General features: G+C 42.1%; 2 protein-coding genes and 1 long non-coding RNA gene across 4 annotated transcripts; 2 read left to right on the top strand and 1 right to left on the bottom strand.

Moving 5' to 3' along the window:
• Nucleotides 1-477: 477 nt before the first annotated feature.
• LOC106629714 (uncharacterized) lies at nucleotides 478-4,850 on the top strand. Its single transcript, XR_001333101.3, has 4 exons — nucleotides 478-662; nucleotides 2,234-2,278; nucleotides 2,541-2,624; nucleotides 2,726-4,850. It is a non-coding gene; the product is annotated as an uncharacterized LOC106629714 (long non-coding RNA).
• CEBPZ (CCAAT enhancer binding protein zeta) lies at nucleotides 2,154-16,919 on the bottom strand. The gene is made up of 16 exons (XM_005492674.4): nucleotides 16,767-16,919; nucleotides 14,884-16,406; nucleotides 13,546-13,777; nucleotides 13,070-13,244; nucleotides 12,636-12,724; nucleotides 12,135-12,188; nucleotides 11,355-11,457; nucleotides 10,412-10,480; nucleotides 9,207-9,273; nucleotides 7,846-7,946; nucleotides 6,560-6,617; nucleotides 5,303-5,502; nucleotides 4,248-4,331; nucleotides 3,713-3,774; nucleotides 3,545-3,626; nucleotides 2,154-2,826 (listed from the first exon to the last, which is right to left on the bottom strand). The coding sequence occupies exons 1-16, from the start codon at nucleotides 16,917-16,919 to the stop codon at nucleotides 2,687-2,689; spliced, it is 3,192 nt and encodes a 1,063-aa protein (XP_005492731.1). The 3' UTR covers nucleotides 2,154-2,686.
• Nucleotides 16,907-23,832, top strand: NDUFAF7 (NADH:ubiquinone oxidoreductase complex assembly factor 7). 2 transcript variants are annotated; one of them, XM_074537289.1, is made up of 10 exons: nucleotides 16,907-17,060; nucleotides 17,218-17,378; nucleotides 17,461-17,541; nucleotides 18,902-19,012; nucleotides 19,988-20,198; nucleotides 20,678-20,736; nucleotides 21,457-21,570; nucleotides 22,367-22,510; nucleotides 22,818-22,991; nucleotides 23,340-23,832. In XM_074537289.1, exons 1-10 carry the CDS (start codon nucleotides 16,907-16,909, stop codon nucleotides 23,550-23,552), a joined length of 1,422 nt encoding a protein of 473 aa, XP_074393390.1. In that variant the 3' UTR covers nucleotides 23,553-23,832. The 2 variants fall into 2 exon arrangements, with proteins under 2 accessions (XP_074393390.1, XP_074393392.1); XM_074537291.1 differs by having other exon boundaries at nucleotides 16,997-17,133.
• Nucleotides 23,833-24,393: the final 561 nt, after the last annotated feature.

Raw genomic sequence — 24,393 nt, 5'->3', positions numbered from 1 at the left:
ATTGGCTCGCTTCTCATGCTCATCAGTCAACATGCTGTCTTCCTCTTCTTGTGGGTCGGTGGTTCTCTTGGGTCCGTGGCCATGAGTTGGTGGTCACAATCTGCTCCTGACAGAAATTACCTTTTACCCAGTCAAGCTGAGTTTGCTTTGTCAGTTTCTTCCTAATCATGGGGGTTCTGCTGGATGTCTTTGTGCCCACTATCAGTAGTCCATTCTTCTCGCCTAGCTTTATTAAACTCTCCCTACATCAGAGATTACTGAAGCATATGGCGCCCAAGACAAGGCAATTCCACCAACAAGTTACTTGTATTTCTAACACCTGGCCATCACTTAGTGCTCGCCTGTTACCCGCTACCTGCCGCACGAATTAATTCTTTTCTCGCTGATTAGGCCGGATGTACAACAAAGCCCACCCTTTCCTGAAAAGATTTTTACACAGCTCACATTTTACACCACTTGCCTCCGGGCGGCCTGAGCAGCCGGGCCGCGGCCATGACGGGCCCGTGAGGCGGAGGAGCGGCGGCGCCTGCGCAGCGCTGCGGGCGGCGGAAGGCGCCGAGCCCCGGCCATGGCGCGGCGCGTCCTGAGGGGGCTGCTGCTGCTGGAGGCGGCGGGGCTGCTCGGCGCCCTCCTGCTCTACCGCGCCATGGACCGCAGCCAAGGTGCGGCGGGGCGGGCGGGGGCCGCGCCCCGGCGGGGACGGGGGGCGGGCAGGGGAGGCTTCTCCGCGCGGGGGCCGCCGGCGGTGCCCGCGGAGCTCCGCGCACCGCCCGGGCTGTGTAAGGAAATGCCGCCGTGCGGGGTCAGGAGTTGGGTGGGCGTGAGTGCAGGCGCACAGGGCTGGCTCGCTGGCACTAGGATTTACCTCTGAAGAACGAGCTGCTGGTGTAGCTTTACAAACCCAAGCCCGCGAGCAATCAGTCCTTCGGGGGGCAGCACGCCACCACACCCGGAACAAAAAGAAATCCTGCCCGGTGTTACAGTAGCGGCACCGGGCCGGATAAAGATTTGAAAGGGAGAGAGGCTGTCCGCAAATGAGGCAGGAATTGATCAGTCCTATTCCAGGCACCTGATGTTGAGCCCTTGAAGGGATGTCCTGACTGTGTCTGGGTCTCGTAGCCTTTGCAATTTGACATTTCCCAGGCTGAGGACAGAGCCGGCTGGCAGGAGGCCACCCCCATTGTCGCCCAGATTGTTTAACTTCAGTCTCTTACTCAGGATTCCGTGTCCAGGTAACACAGAAAGAATAAGCAAAGCCCCAGCTTGGTTACTACAAGGAGGCTTGCTCTGCAGAGCAGCAGCCTTATTTTGCATGCAGGGCTCTGCAGGGTGCAGCACTGGTTAGATAGACCTGTGTCCCTTTGGAAAAGAGCTGTCCTGCCTGCAGGGTCAGGGTGAGCCAAAAGGCAGCTGCTGCTTTGGCTGGGAGGGCAGAAATCCACCCATTTCAGCAGCGGTGTGGTCTTCATGCCGAGTACAAGCTGAGCTTCACCTTTACATCAGTCTGCTTTTGTTTTCCAGGATCCAGATGGTGTCAGGCTCTTAAATTTCAGCCATCTTTACATTTTTATTAGAAAATACATGTAACAAGAATATGGAGAACAGATGTTTTTCAGTCTATTGTAACTTGATGCTGGGCGTTCATCTTTGGGATTTTTTCTCCTCTTTCGCAATTCTTATATCCATTTGCATATTCTCTATAATTGCAGTTTCATAAGGTGCAGTGGGCTAATCTAACAGCTCAGTGAACTCAGAGGCTTTTACTGCTTTTTTTGTGTTAGTACTAGAATGGCTAACATCCTTTTACAAGCTGCTGTAAATAATTAAAATAGCATAAACCTGTTGTGATTTTCTACTGGGTTGTCAAGAGCGGCCCGCAGAATGGTTCACTGAACATCTAAATCTGCACAAGGAAACAAAATTTCCCTGGTTTTATCTGCATGTCAGTCTATGAGAGGCATGCAGCTTCCTGTGAGTTGTAGGACTTGGTTATCACAATTGTGAGGAAGCTCAGAGAACACTGCAATGATGGGGCTGCATGTATGAGTAACCTGAATAAAGTCTCTGAAATTATTTTTTAAAAATAAATTCCTATCACATTATTTAATGATGGCTGTAACTAGCAAAATTTCAACAAATTTTGATGAAACAACTCTAGTTAGAAAAATAGTGCATTTAATTATTCATCTTAATATATGCTGGGAAAGTAACTGTGATTTATCTTTCTTGTCAGATTTCAGATACACAATGCAGAAGAGGTTTCCATCAATTCTGGAAGGTGAGTTTGTAGTCGTTGGCTTCAGAAGGATGGCTGAAGCTTCTGTTGCATCTTAATATATAAAACAATATCTTAGGATGGCTTAAAACTTTCCCCAGGAGACACTGCAGAAGTTTTTATTGTTAAGGCATGGCTGGAGTGTCAGACTGTTGGACAGAGACCTCAGAGCTGGAGGGTTATACACTGAATAAAACCAGCCACAAAGGGGCTGCTCATCACATATGTCTGACTTAGAGCTGACATGGATTTTCCTGTTTTTCAGTTTATTACAAATCCAATGAGTGGTCTGGAATTCATGGCATAAGGGAGAATGACCAGATGACATGGTTAAGCAGCAAGAACTGAAGTAAGAAAGATTAAATAAAAAACTATTTAAGAATCATTATTTTTTAAATGTCCACATCAAGTTCATCGTCTTGATTTCTTGCCTTTGAACTTGTTTTTCAGCCCTCTGTGCCTGAACTGTTTCTTCTTTTTGATGATACTTTTCACATCCCTGTTGTGAAGCCACTTGTCCCTCTCTATTTCCCACTGGATCTGTTTGACATCTGGAGAAGGAAAGATGAGAATTTAGGAGCCAATGGATACCTCTGACCATGATGTGGCATGCAGATCAATCATGTCCAAGTTAAAACTTGACTATTGTATTTATAAAAGTTAATGAAGTGCAAACTGCTTTTTTTTCTGAGAAAGCTGCGGGTTTTTTTGTTTCACAAAACAAACCTACCATCTCAGAGTTTTAGACACTGCTTTGTATTTTACTAATGCTAGACACGTTTGCGTTAGGAGCAGTGTTTACTGAATCAGCATATACACACGTAATTCATTAGAATTACTTTGGGAAAACGTCTTTCTGCTTCACTAACACTGCAAGGAGACAGTCCAGTAGGCAAGTAAAGACAGCAGTACCTTATGCTTTCCCTTCCCAAGGAATCATGGACGCTTTACCTGAGCAGAATTCACACAAATGCTTGACAAACAGCATCCTGCCTGTCCCTGTTCAGTGTCAAAGGGCCAAGGACAGCCTCTCCCTCTTTTCTGAAGCCTTATTCGCTCCACTACTCCCACTTAGTATTTAGCACTGGGCATCTCTTGTCACTGGAGAAAACTGTCACGTTTTACTGATGCTGAGCTACTGTCCCTGCTGTGTGTGGTTTCTGACCCTGTGTTCCAGTTAAAGGTGGTTCATTTTTCACATACAGAACCTGAAGGGAAAGAAGTGAATTTCAGCATTACAGCTGCCTGCTACTTGCAGCGTGTACTTACTCGCATTATCTCTGTTGGCCATGGCGTTCATTCCAATATTGTCGAACTTAGAACCAGCATTTTCATCCAGCAGATAGCCAAACTTTAAAGAGAGAAAATTTAGTATTCTGTTATAAAGCAGCAGGTGAAATGCTTGATCACTTTTTGTTAAGCACTGATCAAACTCACCTCTTCTGCAGATGCCAGTATACCAGCATCTTGGAGTTTTCTCTTCTTTCCTCGCCTGGATCCTTCAAACAAAGAGTATTGCTCTTATGAGACACAACTTCAGGTTCCCAAAGACACTAAAACAAGTTTTACCACATTTTAAATGTTTAGAACTTTTTCTTAATGAGATTATCTGCATTAGCTATGTTAGAAATCTTTGTTCCTCATCCCCTCTAAAAAAGAGTTTCCAACCAAGAATTAAATAGCACAAATCTGTGTATCAGGTGTAACAGATGCACAAAGCACCAGTACAACTTCATCCTCCTTCAAAATTCCTCCTTCAATTCTCATCTCTTCAATAGCAGATTGTTACTGTGAATTATGCTGGCTGGGGATAACCTCCTTTTCATTTATGGTTTATTCAAATCTGAACCTAGATCCAAAATGTGAAAATCTGCTGCAGTAAATCCCTCTATTTGCTGTAGTAAATCCCTCTATTCCAAAGGTTTTTGAACTATTTTATTTCTATTAAGCTTTCATATCAGTCTTTTCTTACCTTCCAGTGATCCCGCAAAATTCATATCTTTCTTTTTCTTGCCCTTTTTACTGACGGATTTCAGTTGCTTGTCATTATTTGAGTCTGATACGAAAAAAACCCAAATACATCAGTCTCCAATTTTCACACGATGTACATGTATTTAAAGTGCAGCAGAGACTAAAATTCCTTTCTAGGCATACTTGTCAAAATGGTCCAAATCTTTAAAAGGCAGTGCACACAAGCAAATCTAGTATTTCCTCAAGACGGACCATTAAAAATTGGTCTTTGGTGTGCTATTCTTTCTGTTGTTTCCACAGCACCAAAAGGGAATGATACTATGATACACAGAATACAAAAGCTAAAAGCAGGCATTAGGTAAACCTTGAATGTCTGCATGGCAAGTTTGGTGAAATAATAATCATGAAAGATTGTTTTAACAACTGTATGAACAGTTTACTGCCTCTATTCTCAGTCAACTTCCTGTGACCTTTAGTTATTCATTGAAATCCTCCATTGATCTCTGCTTTTCCAGCCATATGCACTGTATTCTGCTTTTCAGGTGAAAAAAATAAAATCATGCAGGTACAAGAACCAGTTACTTACTCCAGTGGCAATAAAAACTTGAGAAAAACTTGAGTACATAGCTGTATTACAAGAGTAAGCTGTTACATGTGAGACAGCCATTTCAATAAAAGTGACTTAATCTAAACAAAACAGCATTAACTGTGTCTGAAGAAACACAAAAATTATCAAATTACCAGATTTTTTTTCCTCCTTGAGCTCTTTTAATATTTCTGCCTATGGAAGCCAGTTATTTGTGTACAAATTTTCAGAATGAAAGAAACAGGTCTCATTTGGAAGTTTTTGATGTCTAATTCCCACTCTCACCTAGGAGATCATGCCTGGAAATGCTTAAGACTTCATTGTACAAAGAAGGACTTGTCATTTCTTTGCCTAAAAGCCAAACTTCCCACCTAGATAACTAAACTGGAATTTGCATATGTAGTTACATATTATATAACCTATTTTTAAAGCTTTTTCTTCTTGCTTTTCAGTAACAAATGGCACTTTACCTAGGTCATCATCATCTTCAGACACATCCATAAATACACCTCCCTCTTCATCCATATCCTCTTCAAAGTCTTCCTCCATACTTCCTAAGGAGACTTCCTCATCGTCCAGATCGCTGAAGTCATCTTCATCATCAGAATCCTCCCAGTCAGCACCAGATCCCTCACCTTTCTTGTGGCCCTTGGGATTTTTTTTTATATTACTAAAAGAAGATGTAACAAGCTTAGCACTTCATCTGGAAAAATACTGTTTGCATCTAGATGACCTCTATCTACTGGCAAAGAATGTGTTAGGAAAGTTCAACATCATTGCAAACTGCTGCAAATGTAGGCTGAGACCTAAAATATACGTATTATACACTCAGGTATGTTTTCAACATTGGTACAGGCAGTTGTGTTATAAAAGTAAACTATTTTGAGAAGTTCTGGAGAGAATCCTACTCTGAAATTAGCATAAATGACAGCTTCAGTATTTTATCTCCTCTGGGTGTTTGCTCCTTTTCAGAAAGTCTTTTCTGTAAAACACAAACTGCTCTATTAAACACCAGTCAAGATCACAAAAATGTTTCAAGTTTCACTAGGAGTTTAGACTTTAGTTCTGCTGTTGATTCAAGTGAAAAAGTCTCTGTGCAAATTCAAATGCTGCATTATAGATACTTTGAGTAAAATAGAAGCTGCTAAATCATTTACAATGGGACTCAATGAACCTAAAGGTCCTTTCCCACCTAAATGATGATTAATGGAAGTGCTGACTTGGAAGGAGAACTAAGCTCTGAGACTCTGGATCTCACAAAGCTTATTAACTGTATTAGGTCCAGTTACAGCCAGTACTTATGGCAGCAGTGCCATTATGCCTCATTCTGCTTCCTTTTGTACTTGGCAATTCTCAAACAGAAACCTGAGACAATGAAAAACAAGATTTTACACTGCTTACCTGGGTCACTCCTTTAAAATAAATAAAATAAATAAAATAAATAAATATAAAATAAACAATTAATTAATTAATTAAGACAATCCAATACTGCAAGTCTCATTTAAGGACTATAAGCATCCCAAAGTCATCACTATGGGACTATTACAGGACATGCAGAAAACCTGCATTACTCAATGTAAATCTGATATTGCTGATTTTGCTGATATTGCTGATTTTTTGCAAGGTGATATTCTAAATTATTCTGAAAAAAGTCTATCTCCTTCCACAGAGTAAAACTCTATACAGATATTAAGACAAGAGGAGTAGGAACTAATCTGAAGTCTTACCCAGCAAAATCAAGGTCATCCTGGTCAACAATGGCATTATCAGCAGATTCAAAAGTATCTAGGGATAAAGAAAAATGTTATTACTACGAAGAAATATGCAAGTCATTGCATCCAGCAGGTACCTTCCAGTACCTAAAGGATGCCACATGAGAGCTGGAGAGGGGCTTTTTCCAAGGGCATGTAGTGACCAGATAAGGGGGAATGGCTTCACACTGAAAGAGTTTAGATTAGGTATTAGGAAAAAATTCTTTACTCTGAGGGTAGTAAGGCACTAGAACAGGCTGCCCAGAGAAGCTGTGGATGCCCCATCCCTCAAAGTGTTCAAGGCCAGGTTGGATGGAACTCTGAGCAACCTGTCCTGTGGAAGGTGTCCCTGGCCATGGCAGGAGGGATGGAATGAGGTGATCTTTAAGGTCCCTTCCAACCCAAGCTATTCTAGGATTCTACCATTGCAAAATATCTAATTTTCAGATATAAGGCCATTATTTGAAGCTTCTGAATTTATGAAGCAAATTCTCATTAGAGATACTAATAATAAAAGACAAAGGCAATTAGTAACAAATTCTTGTTGTAACTAAGATCCTATTAATTGAGTCACTAAGAATCCTAATAAAAGAATGTAGAATTCTCTCAAAATATGGTACAAAACACTTATGGAGATTAACTGGATTTTTTTTTAACACATGTAAGTAAAATTTGAAATAATAAAATAATGGACATTTTCTGGTACACTAACAAATTTAAATTCTGGAACAAATCACACACTTATTCCAAAGCAAAGTACATGCTACAGGAAGAGCTAAGGCTACTGCAGAAGTTTGCCAATGACCATCCTGAACTCATACCCTCATGAAAGACATTAGAAACTATGAGAGAAACTGTAAGCAAGACTGAAAAAGGCCCAGCAGTAAAGAAAAAGCAGAGACAAATGTTACGTGCTGTTAGAAGAGGTTACTCAGACTTAGGAAGAGAACAAAAGGGCATGAACTGCCACTCATGAGTGTAAGTTCAAAATCAGAAAATTTCCAGCCACTCAAACAAGCTGACTACTGCAGGGAAGGGAGCAAGGCCTCTTTTCCAAACAGCCACCCAGGCAGCTCACACAGCACATAGCAGGAACTGCTGTCAGCAGTAGCACAAAGAACACTGGAAAGCCAGTTTTCTCCCACTGCCATATTCCTCTATCTGGCTCCTTTACACAATATGAACTATAAAAAGGATAAATTAGTAATTTGAAAAATCTGGGAATACTGGGATAGTTACTGCAAGGAAGAACACAGCCTTACCCAATGCTCTTTCAAATTCATCATCATCCACATCTTCCACACTTTCTTCATCATCCAGACGCTTTTGTTTCTCTCTCTTCTTATCAAACTTTGAATAAAATCTGAAACAACAGACAGGGGATGATCTTTATGACTTTTTTTATTAAAAAATCTGCAAACTGTTGCCCATGTATGTTGCCAGTTGAAAACTGTGATTGTTTCAAACACATCTAAAATCAAGAGACTTGTACATCCTTTGTTTATCAAAGAATCAGTCACTACTGTAATGTTTAAAACAATAAAATTTCACTGACCAAAGGTGGCAGAAGTTATTTTCAACATAATGAATTTATAAAAAAACACAACAAAGATGTAAAAATCTGCCTTAGACTGAGAAGGAAAAAAGGATCAAAATCAACTTGAATATAACTGGGAAAAAATAAAGAAGACATTCACCCATCAAGTTTTATTACATTTTCTCACACAGCCCTCTTCTTTTGGGTCTTAAGTTTTATCTTCTGTCAGCCATTTTCACCTTCATTTCATGTTAAAGAACCACCAAACACAGAAGGCAATTCTGACCATATACAAAAGAGTACTTTGTACAGAAGACCTAAAATGTGTAATCTCAGTTTCAGCCATCTCCAATGTAACAATACTGTAAACTGTTCAGACAGGTGCTTTCAAGATGCTTTTCTTTAATCTTGAAACTAATACCACTATTTTATTTATTTATTAGCAGAATATTCCTCAATATTATAGTATCAATTAATTTATAATAAATGAAGTTAATTCAAATAATAATTTGCTAAGGAGACAGAGGTAATCCGTATTTTGATCTAATAAAAACAAATCTTTGCCAAATGCATATCACTTCAATTTTAGTACTACAACTGCATTTTTATATCATAATCTCAAAGGAAATTCAAAGAAAGAGAAAGAACTATAAGTAATAAAAATCTAAATATTCTGAAAAGTAGCTCCTCTTTTTTTTGCTTTGTTCCATTCTAATAAGCTTTGATGTTAATAACATAAACAAGCTATATTCCAGCTTTTATTATATATACCTCTAATGCATAAGAATTACAACCCACGAGATATTCACCATTACCCACTACTTAAGGCTTCTCTATTGTAATGTCAGCTTACCTAATTTACTTAAACTACAAGCCCCAATTGCCTTTGTTCATAGGTGATATTCTTTCCTAAGCACTTTTGACAAATGTTAAAATTATGTCCAAATAAAGCACTAAGTCATTCAAATGAATCAAAATTTGAAAATACTTGAAAAACCAGAGAGTACTTACAAAATGCAGCAGGTTTTAATGACACTGCATTAAAAAAACAACACTTCAAATGAACATTCACAAGTATTCCATTACCTGTGAAAGAACACTTCATCCACTGGGATTTTGCTTTCATCCTTGGCCCGGAATTCCTTACTGTTGACTGCAAAAAGAAAAAATGAACTGATTTTACCCCAAGCTGAAATGCTGGTTATTCTTTCCAGAGGTTAAACAGCACACACAGATACAAGCAGGCACACGGTGTCATCCATTCAATAATGGGGAGCTTATCTAAAAACTTCTTCAAACTAACACATAAGGCAATTTTGACCATATACAAAAGAGTTCTTTGTACAGAAGACTTCAAATGCGTAATCTCAGTTTCAGCCATCTCCAGTGTAACAATACTGTAAACTTTTCAGACAGGGGCAGGTTTTTAAGATGCTTTTCTTTAATCTTGAAACTAACATCACTATTTTATTTATTTATTAGTAGTATATTCCTCAGGACAGAATTGCTCCTCAATTGCTCCTTAAACTCTGAATAAACTAAAAAATGTGACAAAGTGTATAGGCTAAAATTTCTATTTTCAGCTTTAAGAGCTGTAAAACCAGCCAAAAAGTACGTCAGTACTTACTAATCTGCATAACTAAAACCTCGGCAACACAACAGACTCAAAGCTGGTGGAAAAGCACATCCCTGGGAATGCTACAGAGACACTGTACCTCTTCTGTCCTCGAGTGGCATGTTTTACTGACAGTTTGCTCTGTTTTTCTATCTGCTGGTTTTTAAACTAAATCCTGCTCTTGATTGGTAGAAAGAGTGGGACTGGACAAAAGGCAGCTTATTTCTGGAGGCAGGAAGACTCAGCAAAATAACAGCGCCAAAGATACCTTACACTCATCCTAATAACAACTGCAGCCATGGTATTGTACAGAGTAATCCACATCATTTAATGGAAGAACTTAATGTGATTTAAATAATTATACAGATCTATTTTTCTGGTATTTAAGCCATTTTTCAATCATAATAAACAAAATTAAAATGGCTGTAGAATAACTGACTTTCTCTACATAATTTTTTTTCAAATGATTCAACAGATCCAAAGTTCCATCTGTGAAGATTCCACACATCCTTACAAGAAGATGAGGTCTGATCCTGAACATCAGGCATGACCACTCCTGATGGATGGCACTTTCTTTTATCGCTAAGACAAACAGTATAGACAGTGCAGATCTACATCAACCAACCAAGGATTTTTTAGTCATCATAATCTTAACTGATTTAAGGGCCAGACTTACCTGCAAGATTCTGCATATCCTTCATAAACTGCTTCTTCTTTGGCTGCATTACCACACTGCTGGTGTTTTCTGTATCAGAATATAAATCAGAGAGAATTTTTACTTTATGACTATTGATACAGAACTGTTAGGAGCAGCTGACGGACCAGCGGGTTTTGCTGCCATCCATAATGACCTCAAGAGGCTGGAGAAATGGCTGACAGAAACCTCCAGCAGTTTAACAAGGAGAAGAGCAAAGTCCTGCACTGAAGGAGGAACAACCCCAGGTACCAGTACACACTGGAGGCTGCCCAGCTGGAAACAGCTTGGCTAAGAACATCCTGGTAAGTCCTAGTGGACACCCAGTTGGCTGTGAGCCAACACTGTCCCTGCAGCAAAGAAGGCTGATGGTTTTCCTGGCATTCGTCAGACCACACTTGCAGCCCTGTGCCCAGGCCTGAGCTCTCCAGTACAAGGCAGACATGGGCATACTGCAGAAATCAAGTGATGGGTCACTAAATTGATAAAGAAGACTCCACCTGAACACCTGGAAACACTTTTTCACTGTGAGCACAACTGTGCACTGCACAGATTGCACAGACAGGCAGTGGAGTCTCCACTCTTGGAGACATTCAAAAGCCATCTGGAGAGTCTGCTCTAGGTGTCTCTGCCTGAGCCCATGATTCAGAGATCCCTTCTAGCCTCAACCATTCTGTAGTGTTTACATCTCCCTATCCCTTGCTGATTCCTGCAAAGGGAGCAGTTCTGCCCTGCAGGTGTGAGGGCAGCAGGATGTGGCTGTCAGCTGGCTCTGGGTTACAGACATCTCTCCCACAGCCCTGAAGACTGATCCCACTCCTCTGTTCCACCACTTGCACCCCAAATACTCAACAAGGCCAATCTGAGAGAATGACAATTCAGAGAGCACCTACAACCAGGATCACAGCTACAGAGAAGTGCCTACCTTTGCCTTTGCTGAGCTTGGGATTTCTGTACACAAAGCGATCCAAGAACCTCATTAAGGTGAAATCCTGCAGAGGGTCACCAGAGTACTGAATGTGATTTCCCTGAAAGAAAGAAAAAGCCAAAAAACATTAAGGTGTCAATTTTAGAAAGACACCATCTAAACACAGAGGACTCAATCAGTTCAAGGACAACATTAAAACATACTTTAAAAAGATAAAGATTTGGGGATACAATACCACATAACCCTGATCAGATCCTTCTTTTTGCAATTTCACTATTTGCTTAACTAAACCACAACTCCTTTGCTTTGTTTCAGTGATAAACTGCCTGGCAATGTACCGTGCTAACAGTATACTCAACATCATTTCAATACCATATATTCAAATGAAAAATAAATGTTTTAAATACATATCTGTGAAAGTTGGAGTGGTTTTTGCATACAACAGTATTTTAAAAAGAATTTGTTCCTGTAGTGGGGTTTCCCATATTTAAAAAGAAAAAATTAAATAAAAGGATATTAAAAAACCTCTAATAAAGCTTTAAGCATTATATAATACCTACATTTCTACAAAACTAAAACTTTTGTAAGCAGTATCCTTTACTTATAACATTGTCATTCCATGAAAAGCTTGGCATTTTAGAGTATGATAAGAGTTCTGCAGAGCTGCTAGTTACCCACAAATTGCAAGGAGACTTTATAATATGTTTTTTCAAATGGCAAAAGATACCTGACATAAAATATCAAACTTCAAAGCAACAAGCTAGCAAAAGCACTTACTTCTAGAATCGTTTTTGCAAACAGGGCCACAGATGGATGAAAATGTTCAGAAAGCTGAAAAACATGAGTCATTAATTTATTTCTAATTAAAAATATGTTCTAAGATCACTCTGTGACTTATCAAATATCAGACATACACATAGCCATGCAAGGCTGATGAAGCACTTTAACAACTGAAGAACTTCAAGTTCCAAACTTTTATTTGCATTAAATACATTTTCACTTTCAATTTTATTTAAGTCAACACTAAAAAGCTTTAATGATCAAAGCTAAGATCCAATAGTCAAAAAATATTATTATTGTCCAGATCCCCACTTAAAAAATTTCTGTTCCCCACTCAAGAATATCAGTACTGTATGGAATATATACAAGCTTAAAGCTGAACAATGTGTCAGCTTTAACCTTTCTCTTTAGCTACCTTAAGAATAACCAAGTTTTTTCCTCTCTTCATACAAGGGCCTCACTTTTAAACTCAACAACAGCAGCTCAAGAATGTCCTACCTTCTTCAGTTCCCAAAGGCTTGTACTTTCAGCACCACAGTACAAAGGACTTCTGTGCAGAGGATCATAGGAAGCTTCACCCTTCCTGCCTGTGAGGTGGAGGGGAGCAAAACAAATTTTCTCAGGCAACTTTACAAGAGTATTATTCTTATTTCCCCATGACAGTAATGCTGCCCATCACTCCCAGCTGGACAGGCCAGGGTTCATCTGGCAGCAGGACAAGGCTGTATTCAGCTGCCCTTGAAACACACTAGTCAAGAGTCTCATCACTGCTGAGGTAACAGATAAATTGCTCTGAGTGGTCACTTTCAACCAAACTTAAATTTAAAAACTAAAATAATGTTTTACTCACTTAATCTTACAACAACTCTTGACCAGCATGTCCCTGTTATGGACTCTTAGCTGTTAAATTATCTATTTTCTTGCTGACTTACCTCCCATATTCAGATGATGCACCCACGAGGCTGATGAATTTGAATTGTTTGTTTTAGCAGAATTTTCCACTGCGCTTTTCTTTTCATCTCCTACTTCTTTGTCAGCATCCACAAATTTTTCCTCATCCTCTTCAGCCTCTTCTTGATCCTTAAAGCACTCCTCATCATCTGAACCCTAAAAAACAAAAACCATTAGCAAACAGCTTTTCCTTTCCATATTTACTCTGATTTTTTAGAAAAACGCACATAAAGTTCTTGAGCTACTTCTAAAAATTTAAACAAATTATGGTTGATGTTTAAGAAATACGGATTTTTGTCCTTGATATAGCACTTAAAATAGAACTTTACTGCTTAGAACACACAACTACAATGGTCCCTCCCCATCTCAAGAAACATGTTAGCAAATGGTTACTAAAAGACAGGTTAGGAAAAAGTGCTTATTGAAAAAGTAGTGAGATAAAGAAACCATCTTATACCATGTGATCCTGTAACTGGGCCCTTAACTCTGGTTTTACTTTCAGAAGCTCAGACAGAAGGTACAGGGTTCCACAAATGAAGGGAGGCATTTGTCCACAAGTGACTTGGAGCAGCCTCTTCACAAAGGCCTTCACACGCCGCAAAACGACATCTGCCTTCAGAGACTTGTAGACAAGATTTAGAAACATGGATGGCTTGGAGCACGTTGCTAAAGCAGGATCTAGAAGCTTCCTGTAGGACACACAGGAGAAATTTTGCTGGTTGTCACAATGCACACAGGAGAATAACTGCTATTAACAACAATTACCTACATTTTTCAGAGCGCCATCTAAAAAACAGGTTGCTCCTCAGGACTTCATACTATTCATTTCAACCCTGAACTGTCAAGAGCTGTGTAATATTTCTGGATATATATGAAACACTGAAGATTAATACAAAAAAAAACCAAACTGCCTTGGTAAACAAAATATTGCAAGAAAATAAAAAGAAACTGAGTTCAACTGAAAACAGTTTCAAAATCTGAGTTATTCAGTGTTAAGAAACTAATCTGATTTGTTCATTTAAAAAAAGAAAGCAAATGGTTAAAAATCAGCACATCCACAATCAGATCAGACACTTGTACTGAACAGACAAGTTCATTTTCTGTTCCAATTTTTTTCCAGGCTGCCAAGCACAGTAAGACCCTTAAATACACTCCACATTCTCAGGGAACTTGAAATTCCTTTTTTTTAAAAACATCAATAACTTCCCCTTAGTCATCTAAACAGAAGCCTGTAAGGATCCTATAAAGAATCTAAACAATCAGCAGGGACAAGAAAAAAAAGCAGTATTTTTATAACACAAAACTTTCCAGCTACACAAATTAAATAATCTAAAAAAATTAAGATAATATTCCTCCTCCTCAAAATAAGGACAAAAAAAAAAAAACCAAAAAAAAACCACTAAGATTTTAGGCTATTTACGAGCCCAATTTACAGACCTAATTACTTTACAGGCTAGTACCTGTAAAAGTGATTATTTCAGAAGGAACAGTTATCAATTAGTTTCAAATAAGATCTGGAAGTAAAGCAAGCCACCAAAAAAGTGGCAAAGGATGAAATGCACATGTGCTCTCAGGACTTATCACTGTCTTTTGTTTTTATCCTTATGTTAAATCAAAGAAATCATAAGCAGCTTCCAGCTTCTACAAAACATCAGGAATTTTAGCCAATGAAACACGAAACTAGGAAGATCTTAAAAGCAAAGTGTTTCTACAACTTTAAATTAATGGTGACTACCATTAAAATGAAATTTAAATTAAAATGAAATGTATATAAAAATGCAAACCTGCCACTTACTTGTACAGCGCTGCATAGTACCTGTCCGACACAGTCTGCTGAGAGTCCATCACTTGGAAGAGCAGCATCAGGGCCTGGACACTGGTACTGAAGTTCACAAGATGCAGAACTTTGAACAAGGTGTTCATTTGCTCTTTCACTTTCTCATCACCAGTCTCAGCGTAAGGGTAAGCTCTGTTTACCCCGCAAAGAAGAGCACTGAGCATTTTGGATTCAACATGCTTTTTCTTTATACAGTTCCGGAAAAAGCAGAAGTACAGAGTTATCAGCTTGTTAGCCAGTGCACTTTCCTCATGACTGAGGACTATCTGATTCAGAAAGCAGATAGCATAATACTGAGTTTTCACATTGATGTTTGAGCGGTACAGAAGCCTCTCCACCTCACTGCACACCACTCCCTTCATGTTTGGATGCTTGTGAAGCAACGTCTCTAAGAGATAGGAGGCTTTGGTGGCGATCTTGTTCTGAGGGTCACCCAGTTTGTTCACCAGCAGAACCAGCAGAGCTTTCTCCTGCTCAGGCTTGTTACAGAGCAGCTCGTGGGACACTGCCAGCGCCCGGGATTTCGTGGCTGTCAGGCAATCATGGCTCAGTGTTTCCAAGGCCTGCACGAACTCTGCTATCTGCAGTTTCAGGTGATGCTCAAAGTACCAGAGGATCAACCTCCTGTCTCGTGAGTCCTTGTTGCCACTCGACATCTGCACTATGCTGTTAAGGGGTCGCTGGGAGAACGACCACAGTTTCCGATTGTCTGGTAAGATATCTGTAATGAGAAGCTCCTTGAAAGTATCCAAAGCCATAAGGCTCTGCTGCCTGCTGCCCTTTTTCTTTATGAGGTTTATCAAGTTCTCAACGAATTGGAGACTGTGAACAGCACTGTCCTGGATGAGAAGGGTCATTGCTGCCATCCTGTCAGCCAAGGTACCCGAGGACACAACAGTTTTAATCCACGCAGCAGAGGCCCCCTTCTGATACTCTGTCTTATTCCTAAACAGGTCTGTCTCGTGTTCATACAGCTTCTGGGCCAGGGCCTTGTACTTGGACAAAAGTGTCTGATTCTGTGGTTCTGGAGAGAACTCGTTGGTGTATTCCATATCATACCACTTGCCCCCCGGTTTGATCAGGATTGCCTGCCTTGCATGAAATTCAAAATCTTCTTCCAGCCTTTCTTTCTTTGTGGAAGGCTGCTGGCCCTGATCACCACCAGCCTGCTTTTTCCTGCTGTCTTTCACACTGCTTGCTTTTTCCTTTCCTTTTTTTTCTTTTTTCCCCTCTAGTGAAGGACGATTTGTTTCCTTTTTGCTTTTCTCTTTCTTTGGAGGCTTCTCCTTCTCCTTGCTGCCGCCATCATCATCATCCTCATCCCCCTCCACCACCAGGCAACTGTTTGCATACTTGTTGAGCCCCAGGGAGCTGACGAACGCCTCCAGCTCCCCTTCCTTCAGGTCATCGATCGTGTCCTTCTTGCCGCCGTCCACCATCTCGCTCTCCTCATCCACAGCACACAGCATGAGGTAATCTTGCTGCAGAGACAGGGCACAGCTGTCACGGGCAAGACTCCCAAGGCTTCCCCACAGAATCCCTGAATGATCTGCGTTGAGAGGGATTTTAAAACCATCTAGTTCCAACCTGCCTGCCATGGGAAGGGACACCTTCCCCTAGGCCGGGTTGCTCAGAGCCCCACGCAGCCTGGCCTTGGGCACCTCCAGGGATGGGGCACCCACAAGTTCTCTGGGCAGCCTTTCCCGGTGCCTCACCAGCCCTTGAGCAAAGAACTTGTTCCCAACACCTGCGTGTGCCCGCACCCCCCGCGCCCCGCAAGGGCCCGTCCGGGATGGGGGTCCCGGCCGCCACGTGCTCCCGCTCCTCCCGCGCTCCCTCACCTTGGTGCCGCCGAGGCGCAGCACCTCTTCCAGCGTGAACCCTCCCGCATCCCCGTCTCCTGCTTCTTCGTCATCATCGTCGTCCTCCTCGCCGCTGTCGCCGCCCGCCCTCCTCCGCTCCCCCACGCCGAAGTCCCAGAATGCGGCCGCCATCGCCGCCCGCCGGAAGCGCTGCCGCGCACAGGCCTGACGCGCGTCCGGCGGGGACCGGGCCGAGAGAAGGAAGAGGAGAAGGAGGAGAAGGAGGAGGAAGACCGAGGAGGAGGAGCGGGAGAAGCGGGAGCCACTGCCATGGTGCTGCCTCTCGCTCGCCGCGCGCTCCTGGCGGGCCGCCGGCGGCTGCCCTGTCCCGCCGCCGCTCCCCGCGGTGAGCGCCGCCTGTCCCCGCTTTCCCTCCCGCCCTTCGCGGGGCCGCCCCTCTGAGCCCTTCTCTTCCCTCCTCTCCCCACAGCTCCGGCGGCGGCGGCGCGGCTCTGCTCGGGCGCGGGGAGCGAGGCGGCGGCGGCCGGCGGGGCCGGGACGATGCTGCGGCACCTGGCGCGCAAGCTGCGGGCCAGCGGGCCGGTCACGGTGGCCGAGTACATGCGGGAGGCGCTCACCAACCCCGGGCAGGTGCGGCGGGGCCGGGCCGGGCCGAGGGGGCCGGGCCTCGGGCCCCGCTCACCGCGGCCCCTGGGCCGCTTCCCCCTCGCAGGGTTACTACACGCGGCGCGGCGGCGTCGGCGAGAGCGGGGACTTCATCACCTCGCCCGAAATAAGCCAGGTGTTCGGAGAGGTAACGCTGCTCCTCGCGTCGTTAGTTACTTGTACTTTAACCACGCGGGCTAATCCTGGTGAGCAACAAGCCATCCGTGAGCCAGCAGTGAGCGCTTGTGGCCAAGAAGGCCAGTGGAATCCTGGGGTGCATTAGGAAGAGCAGTGCCAGCAGGTCAAGGGAGCTGATCCTGCCCCTCTGCCCAGCCCTGGTGAGGCACATCTGCAGTGCTGAGTCCAGTCCTGGCTCCTCAGGACAGGAGAGACATGGAGCCCCTGGAGTGGCTCCAGTGAGGGTAACAAAGATGATTGAGGCTCTGGAGCATCTCTCTAATGAGGAAAGGCTGAGGGAGCTGGGCCTGTTCAGCCTGGAGAGAGGCCCTGAGAGGGGACCTCATCAATGTCTGTGAGCATCTGAAGGGAGGTGCCAGGAGGATGGAGCCAGGCTCTGCTCCGTGGTGCCAAGCAATAGCACAGGAGGCAATGGGCAGGAACTGATGCACAGAAAGTTCCACCTGAACATGAGGAAGAACTTTACTGTGCACTGGCACTCAAGATTGCCCAGAGAGGTTGTGGAGTTTCCTTCACTGGAGACATTCAGGAACCATCTGTACACAATCCTGTGCCATGTGCTCTAGGATGACTTACTTGAACAGGTCCAGGTGGCACAATGTGGTCTCTTCCAGTTTCCATCCCAACTGATTTCCAAGCCAGTGTTCAGATACCTTATCAATGTCAAAATACTGGAGTAGCAATGATAAGGTTCAAGTTATTTCCCAAGAGAAAAATTGGTTTTGAGGGAAGAAAGGGAGTTTTGTTTTACTGAAAGTCCTTTGTCTGAAACACCATCTGTGCTTAGTAACGCTTCACTTTCATTCAGAACTTGCTTACAAATAAAAAGAGTTATGATGATTTTTCCAGTGTGAAAACTCTCCTCAAAAATAATCTCCAGAGTTTGATCTGGCTCACTCCGGTTTGATCTGGTTTCACTCTGGTATCATTTCCAGAAGTGAAGATTGGCTAAATCCTGTTCTCAGTGATGCTTTGGTAAATGCATTGTCAGGAAGAACATTTGTCCAAAGGTACATGGGCAGTGCATTTAGGTGAAAGTTCTTGCTCCAGTCAGAACAGACTCCTCACATTTACTGATGGAGAGTTTCTTCTGCTGGGCTGACAGCAATCAATAACCAATGTTAATACTTAAAGACAAGAATGAGATGTTATGTACCATAATTCTTCTTAACTTTGAAATACTGAGACAGAATGTTGCCATGTTATTTAAGTTATCAGACAAAAGGCAGGCATGATTTTCCCCGAGTGCTGAAGTTGTTACTGTGTGTAATTACTGAAGTGATAGCCTGTGTGCTGTTTCTCACTGGCAGCTGATAGGAATATGGTACATCAGTGAATGGATGGCCATGGGCAAACCGAGCACCTTGCAGCTGGTGGAGCTGGGCCCCGGGCGGGGCACCCTCACCGAGGACGTCCTGCGGGTAGGTGAAAACATCCTGTTCTCTGCTTCTGCCTGTATTCCACAGCTACAGTGAAACCTGAAGGGAGGATGTTTTGCTGCCAGGGTTTACCCTTCTCTGGTAGCCACATCACCTCAGTCAGGGTGGCAGCTCAGGCTCTGATTAGAGTGGAGGAGTTTCTGGGCCCAGGGCTCTCAGGGGGAAGCAGACTGGGGGCCAGTGTGTGCCACTGCACAGACACATCTGTGACCTTCCAAACACCACTGGATAGAAGGGCAGGGCAGGAATATTTCATTGTAAATTATTTCTGTGTAGGGAAACGTGATCCAAACTGAAAACCATCTAGGAAGGTGTTGCTGTGTGTGTAATTGAGATGGAGACCTTAGTGCAAGGAACAGAATGGGGGAGTACAATAACACAGAATGAAACTGTTAATTCCTTTGGGCATTTCAGGGCCTTATTTCTTTTGAGTTAATGCTTTGTGTTCAGTCATGCCTGCATGGCTGTCTTAATTAAAATGCTGCTGATTCATAAAAAGATTGCTAATGGGATTTAGCACCACATAAGAACTTTTAGTCTGTTTACATATGTTTATAAAAACAGTGGAATGTGGGATATCAAACACTTCTTCAAGGTGACAGGGAAACTGAACCATTTCTCTTCTAATGCTAGATCTTCTGCAGGTCTTAGAGGAGCTGCCTACTACTCTTCCAAATTAGCTTTTCATGTTGTTGTCCTTACCTTACAATCCTGTAATCTATAGCCAACTTTTTTGAAGTGTAGCAGCTTTTATTAAGATTTATGAAGAAACTCACACTTCCTACTGGAGGAGCAAAATGCAGTCTCTCTCTAACTGAGAGATTTTGTTAGTGAAAGCCAACTAAAGTCTTTTACCTTGAATAGTAAATAGTAAATAGTGAGAAGAAAGGTTAATACTTACACCTTTGATGTAAACAGCACAAAACTGCACCTAATAGAATTCATCTGCCTTTATAGGTCTTCAAGCAGCTCTCCTCTGTCCTTAGTAAATGTGATGTCTCTGTTCACCTGGTAGAAGTGAGCCCCAAACTCAGCGAGATCCAAGCAGTGACGCTGACAGGAGGGAAGGTGCAGCCAAGCCCTGAGGATGAATCTGCTTACATGAAAGGCATTAGCAAGACTGGAATTCCCATTTTTTGGTACAGAGACATTCAAGATGTGCCAGCAGGTAAGGAGCTAGAGTGCCTTGTTAAAGCCCTTCCTTCACTGACAGTTTTTGATAGCAGAGGGCATCTCTGCTAGCCTTCACAGTGGACAGAAAAGTAGTTATATACATATTTGTTCTTACTTGTGAGTCTGAGGCAGGATCTTGGTTCATTTTCATCACTGCTATCTATTTGGTCTACCTTCATTTGGGCATAGCTACCCAATTTCCTATATTCTGACTTTTTCTTTTCATGGGTTAAAAAAAAAAAAACACTTTACTGGCTTTGCCTGAATCTTCTTTCACAAGATAGTGATCTAAAATTCACAGACTGGTAGCTAGAGCTAGCTGTAAAAATGGTATCTTTAATGTGTGCAAGCTGGAAGTAATTACAATTTTTTCATTAACTAGCTTAATTAATTAAAAATCATAAAACTATTTTAAACTGGAAGTTGTTCTGGAAGTATTAATAATTTAATGCATTCTTTTTTACCTTCCCACAGGTTACAGCTTTTATCTAGCACATGAGTTCTTTGATGCCCTGCCAATACATAAGTTTCAGGTATAGCAAGATTATTATTTTAATTGTGACCATCTGCTTAAACACTTTTTCTCCTTGAGGAAGAGCAGAATTAAGGTGCCAAACTAGTCACATGCCCTGTCTCTGGTGATGAAATAATTCTAACTGAGTTGGACAAATAAGGCTAAATTCAGCTGAAAACTGTAAAATTAGTAATTATTTTTGAATGGAAAAACTTGAGGAAAGCTAAGAATTTCTTTCTGCTGAGATAACTCTCAAAGTTTTGGGGGTTTTTATTCCTTATGCTACATTAACACAGTTTTTAATTTCCACATGATTTTCTGTAATACTGCTAACAAAAGACTGAAGGGCTTTCACTTGAATAGTAATGAGAGCAGCAAAATAGAGGCTAGTTATAATTCAGAAGTAGCTAATTTATGATAGTCACCAGTAGAATGAAATCTTTTATTTTGGTAAGTTAAATGTTGTACTCTCAATAGAAGAGGCAGCATGCTTCTTCAGAGCATCATTCATTCCTTTTAAGTTTAATTAAACCTGTATTTGTTGTCTCTGCACATGAGACTCCACCACAAGCTTTTTCTAAGGCAGTAACTGGAATTAAATAAGAATGAGTAATAGTTGTTAGCAATGTGCTGTTCCTAAGACCTTTGTGGAAAGGCTTGACATATTATTTCAATGAAATGGACAAGAGACTGTGGTACCTGTTGAGTGTAACCTGAGTGCTTCGGGCTCATTGAACAGCGCACGGAGAAGGGCTGGCGTGAGGTGTTGGTTGATATTGACCCACAAGTTCCTGACCAGCTGCGGTTTGTGTTGTCACCATCCAGGACCCCTGCAACACAAAACTTCATTCAGGTGAGGTTATGCCTCCCAGAGCTCATCCTTACATCTTTATTGACTCTTTCAAGTATGTTTAGTGCTTCTCAATTACTCTGACAGCAAGAAGAGGGCTCTCAGTCTATAAATGAATAGAGCTTAAAAGTTTCTGCAAGCATTTAGCTTTGTATGCTGTGAAACTGCAGCACAAAAACTACCACATGTATGAAACCTCACAAAATAGGAGCTTGAACACAGAAAATGCCTCAGAGAGCCAACTGAGGCAGCAAGTGACAGGCAGAGTTCTCCACTTTGTGTGTGGCATCACCATCTCAAGAGTGGCCCTGCCTCAGCCAGGCTCTCAGCCTGCAGCAGGGTACTCAGGGCAGCTGCCTGGCCTTTAATGGAAAGTCGCTGTGGTTTCTTCCTGAAGTGCACTGGATACTCCTCAAAGCCACAAAATTAAGTATTGGAGATTAAACGGGCTACAGAGTCTCACACAGGAAGGCCTCTCAGAAGGGTGTGCACAGCTGAAGCACCATTTTCCTTAAGTACTGCAGTAAGGAAGCTTCACCTGATACAGATATTCTTGGTAGAAAAATTTGCATTTCACTACAGGTTATTGAAGAGAGTACTGAAATCCAGCACTCAGAAAATACTAAATGAGAATGAGTGATAGTATAAACTAGCTCAAGCCAGTGTGGGTAGTCTAGAATGCACCTCCTGTACCTGCATGTCCCTGCAGAGCAACAGCCCCAAGACACCAGGTGTGAGGGATACTTGCCTTGTGCTTGTCTGCTAATACAGGTGTTCTGGTCTTTGAACTGTGCACTAGCCAGAAGAAACAAGAGACCACGTGGAAGTGTGTCCTGAGGCTGGTGTCATTGTGCAGAGGCTGGCCTCTCGGATAGAGAAGGATGGTGGGGCTGCTCTGGTCGCAGATTACGGCCACGATGGAACCAAAACTGACACGTTCCGGGTAAGGCATTTGCCTACAGCAATAAGCCAAAAGATTCTGTTATCTTTGATCATTAGGTTCCTGTAAGATAAACTTCCTAGTGGGCATAATAGCAAAAACTGCATAGAACTGAGTAATTCCTGTTTAATCAGTAGCCAGAAGGGTTTCTATCAGATGGAAAGGCTAATCTGAGCTCTTGCTACATTTATCTCTCATTTTCCACGTGTAATTTGCTATTGTCACCACTCAAAGGCACAGCTTAATTTTGCTGTCTCCAGCTGTGATGGTTGGACTACAGCTGGGTGTAATCTTCCAATTTCATTTTCAGGGTTTCCGGAATCACCAACTTCACGATGTGCTGAGTGCTCCAGGTACAGCAGACCTGACAGCAGATGTTGATTTCAGCTACCTTCGAAAGATGGCGCAGGGAAAAACAGCTACGTTAGGCCCCATAAAACAGAGGGAGTTTTTAAAGAACATGGGCATTGACCTCCGACTGCAGGTACAAGTGTCCACAGGCAATAGTCTTAAGCAGCACAAGAGCTCTAGTAAAAATCTTTGGTTTTAAAATGAAGTTGTTCAAAATAGCATGTTGGTGTGAGATCAGCACATTGTTTCTGCTAGATATGTTATTCCAGATCCCTGAAAGTAAACTGATCATATTATATTTAGGAGCACTTAATGCAAAACTTGCATCAGTGTATGGGCTGTGGGTCACCACCCGTGATCTCACCAGTTCTACCAACCATCACAGCACTGTTAAGTGAAAAGGATGCACGAAGGGATTGCAAGTATGCAGGAATTTATAGGAATGCAGGAGGGGCTCTAACCTGCTTTTTTTTTTTTCCAGGTGCTCTTGCAGAATTCAGGTGACACAGCAACTCGTGAGCAGTTACTTCGCAGCTATGACATGTTGATGAATCCCGAGAAGATGGGGGACTGCTTTAATTTCTTTGCCCTGCTGCCTCACCACAGACTTGTACATCCTGACAAGAAAGATAAGCCAGAATCAAAGTCTCCCCTACCACCTGTTGCTGGATTTAATGAACTGTTACTAAAGTAATTTCAAGTACTATCACAAAATGCATGATGGCTGTTTCAGAATAAGTCTGGTGCAGCCCACCAAACCTCTGGACTGGCCTACTAAAAGCAGTATTGGTGGAAATAAAAGACTGCACACACAGAAACCAGAACACAGAGAATGAACAGTGGTTTGGGGGTCTTATGAAAGAACAGAGTGAAATGTTTGCTAGTGGAATCAAAACTTGTCAGTAACAAACATGCACTAAGGATACTTTAAATGTATTCAAGCTTTGGTACTTGAATAAATCAAGATGCCTTGACGTCTCTGAAGATATTTTTATAAAGAGAATAATGACAGGATGCATGTAAAAAGAGTTCCTGCTGGCTGAATTTCCACAGCAGGACATATTTAATAAAACCACAAACAAGAAAATATAGAACCATTTACTCCTAAGAACATTTGATAGGAGAGAGAATTCATGTAAATAAAAAGAACAAGTCTGATAGGGAAATAAATTTTATTTTCAAGCTTACCAGAGGATATTTACAAACAATGGGGTGTATAAAAATATAAAAGTACTTGACAGTGTCATTTTGAGGCTATAAATTTTACATGAGCTTTTTTCTAGCATCACCATAGCACTATTGCTTGAATGAATGCAACTTAATTCATCTAGGGGTAAGGGTATTAAACACTGTAACCTACTGCTGTCAAAGTCTGCAGTAAAGGTAGAAAAAAGGGAATAAAAAACTCAGCTATTTTTACTACTCTAGGAATTTTACTCATGATGTAAGCCTGATTTTTTTTGGTTTCCTGACTACTACCTGCTTGTGGCTTCTCTTGTCTGGCTCCATAAGTCTGCATGTGATCAGGCAATCTC

This window comes from Zonotrichia albicollis, chromosome 3 (genome assembly GCF_047830755.1).
Source record: "Zonotrichia albicollis isolate bZonAlb1 chromosome 3, bZonAlb1.hap1, whole genome shotgun sequence".
Lineage (NCBI taxonomy): Eukaryota > Metazoa > Chordata > Aves > Passeriformes > Passerellidae > Zonotrichia > Zonotrichia albicollis.
Note: the sequence above shows the minus strand (reverse complement) of the source record. Positions and strands in the feature narration are given on the sequence as shown.

Coding starts and splice junctions, on each gene's coding strand:
- NDUFAF7 (XM_074537289.1), top strand. CDS start 16,907: ATGCGGCCGCCATCGCCGCCCGCCGGAAGCGCTGCCGCGCACAGGCCT. Junction 17,542..18,901: donor TAAGCCAGGTGTTCGGAGAG/GTAACGCTGCTC, acceptor TCTCACTGGCAG/CTGATAGGAATATGGTACAT. Junction 20,737..21,456: donor TGCCAATACATAAGTTTCAG/GTATAGCAAGAT, acceptor CTCATTGAACAG/CGCACGGAGAAGGGCTGGCG.
- CEBPZ (XM_005492674.4), bottom strand. CDS start 16,919: ATGGCGGCCGCATTCTGGGACTTCGGCGTGGGGGAGCGGAGGAGGGCG. Junction 11,458..12,134: donor TTGCAAAAACGATTCTAGAA/GTAAGTGCTTTT, acceptor TCTTTCTTTCAG/GGAAATCACATTCAGTACTC. Junction 4,332..5,302: donor TGAAGATGATGATGACCTAG/GTAAAGTGCCAT, acceptor TTTTCGTATCAG/ACTCAAATAATGACAAGCAA.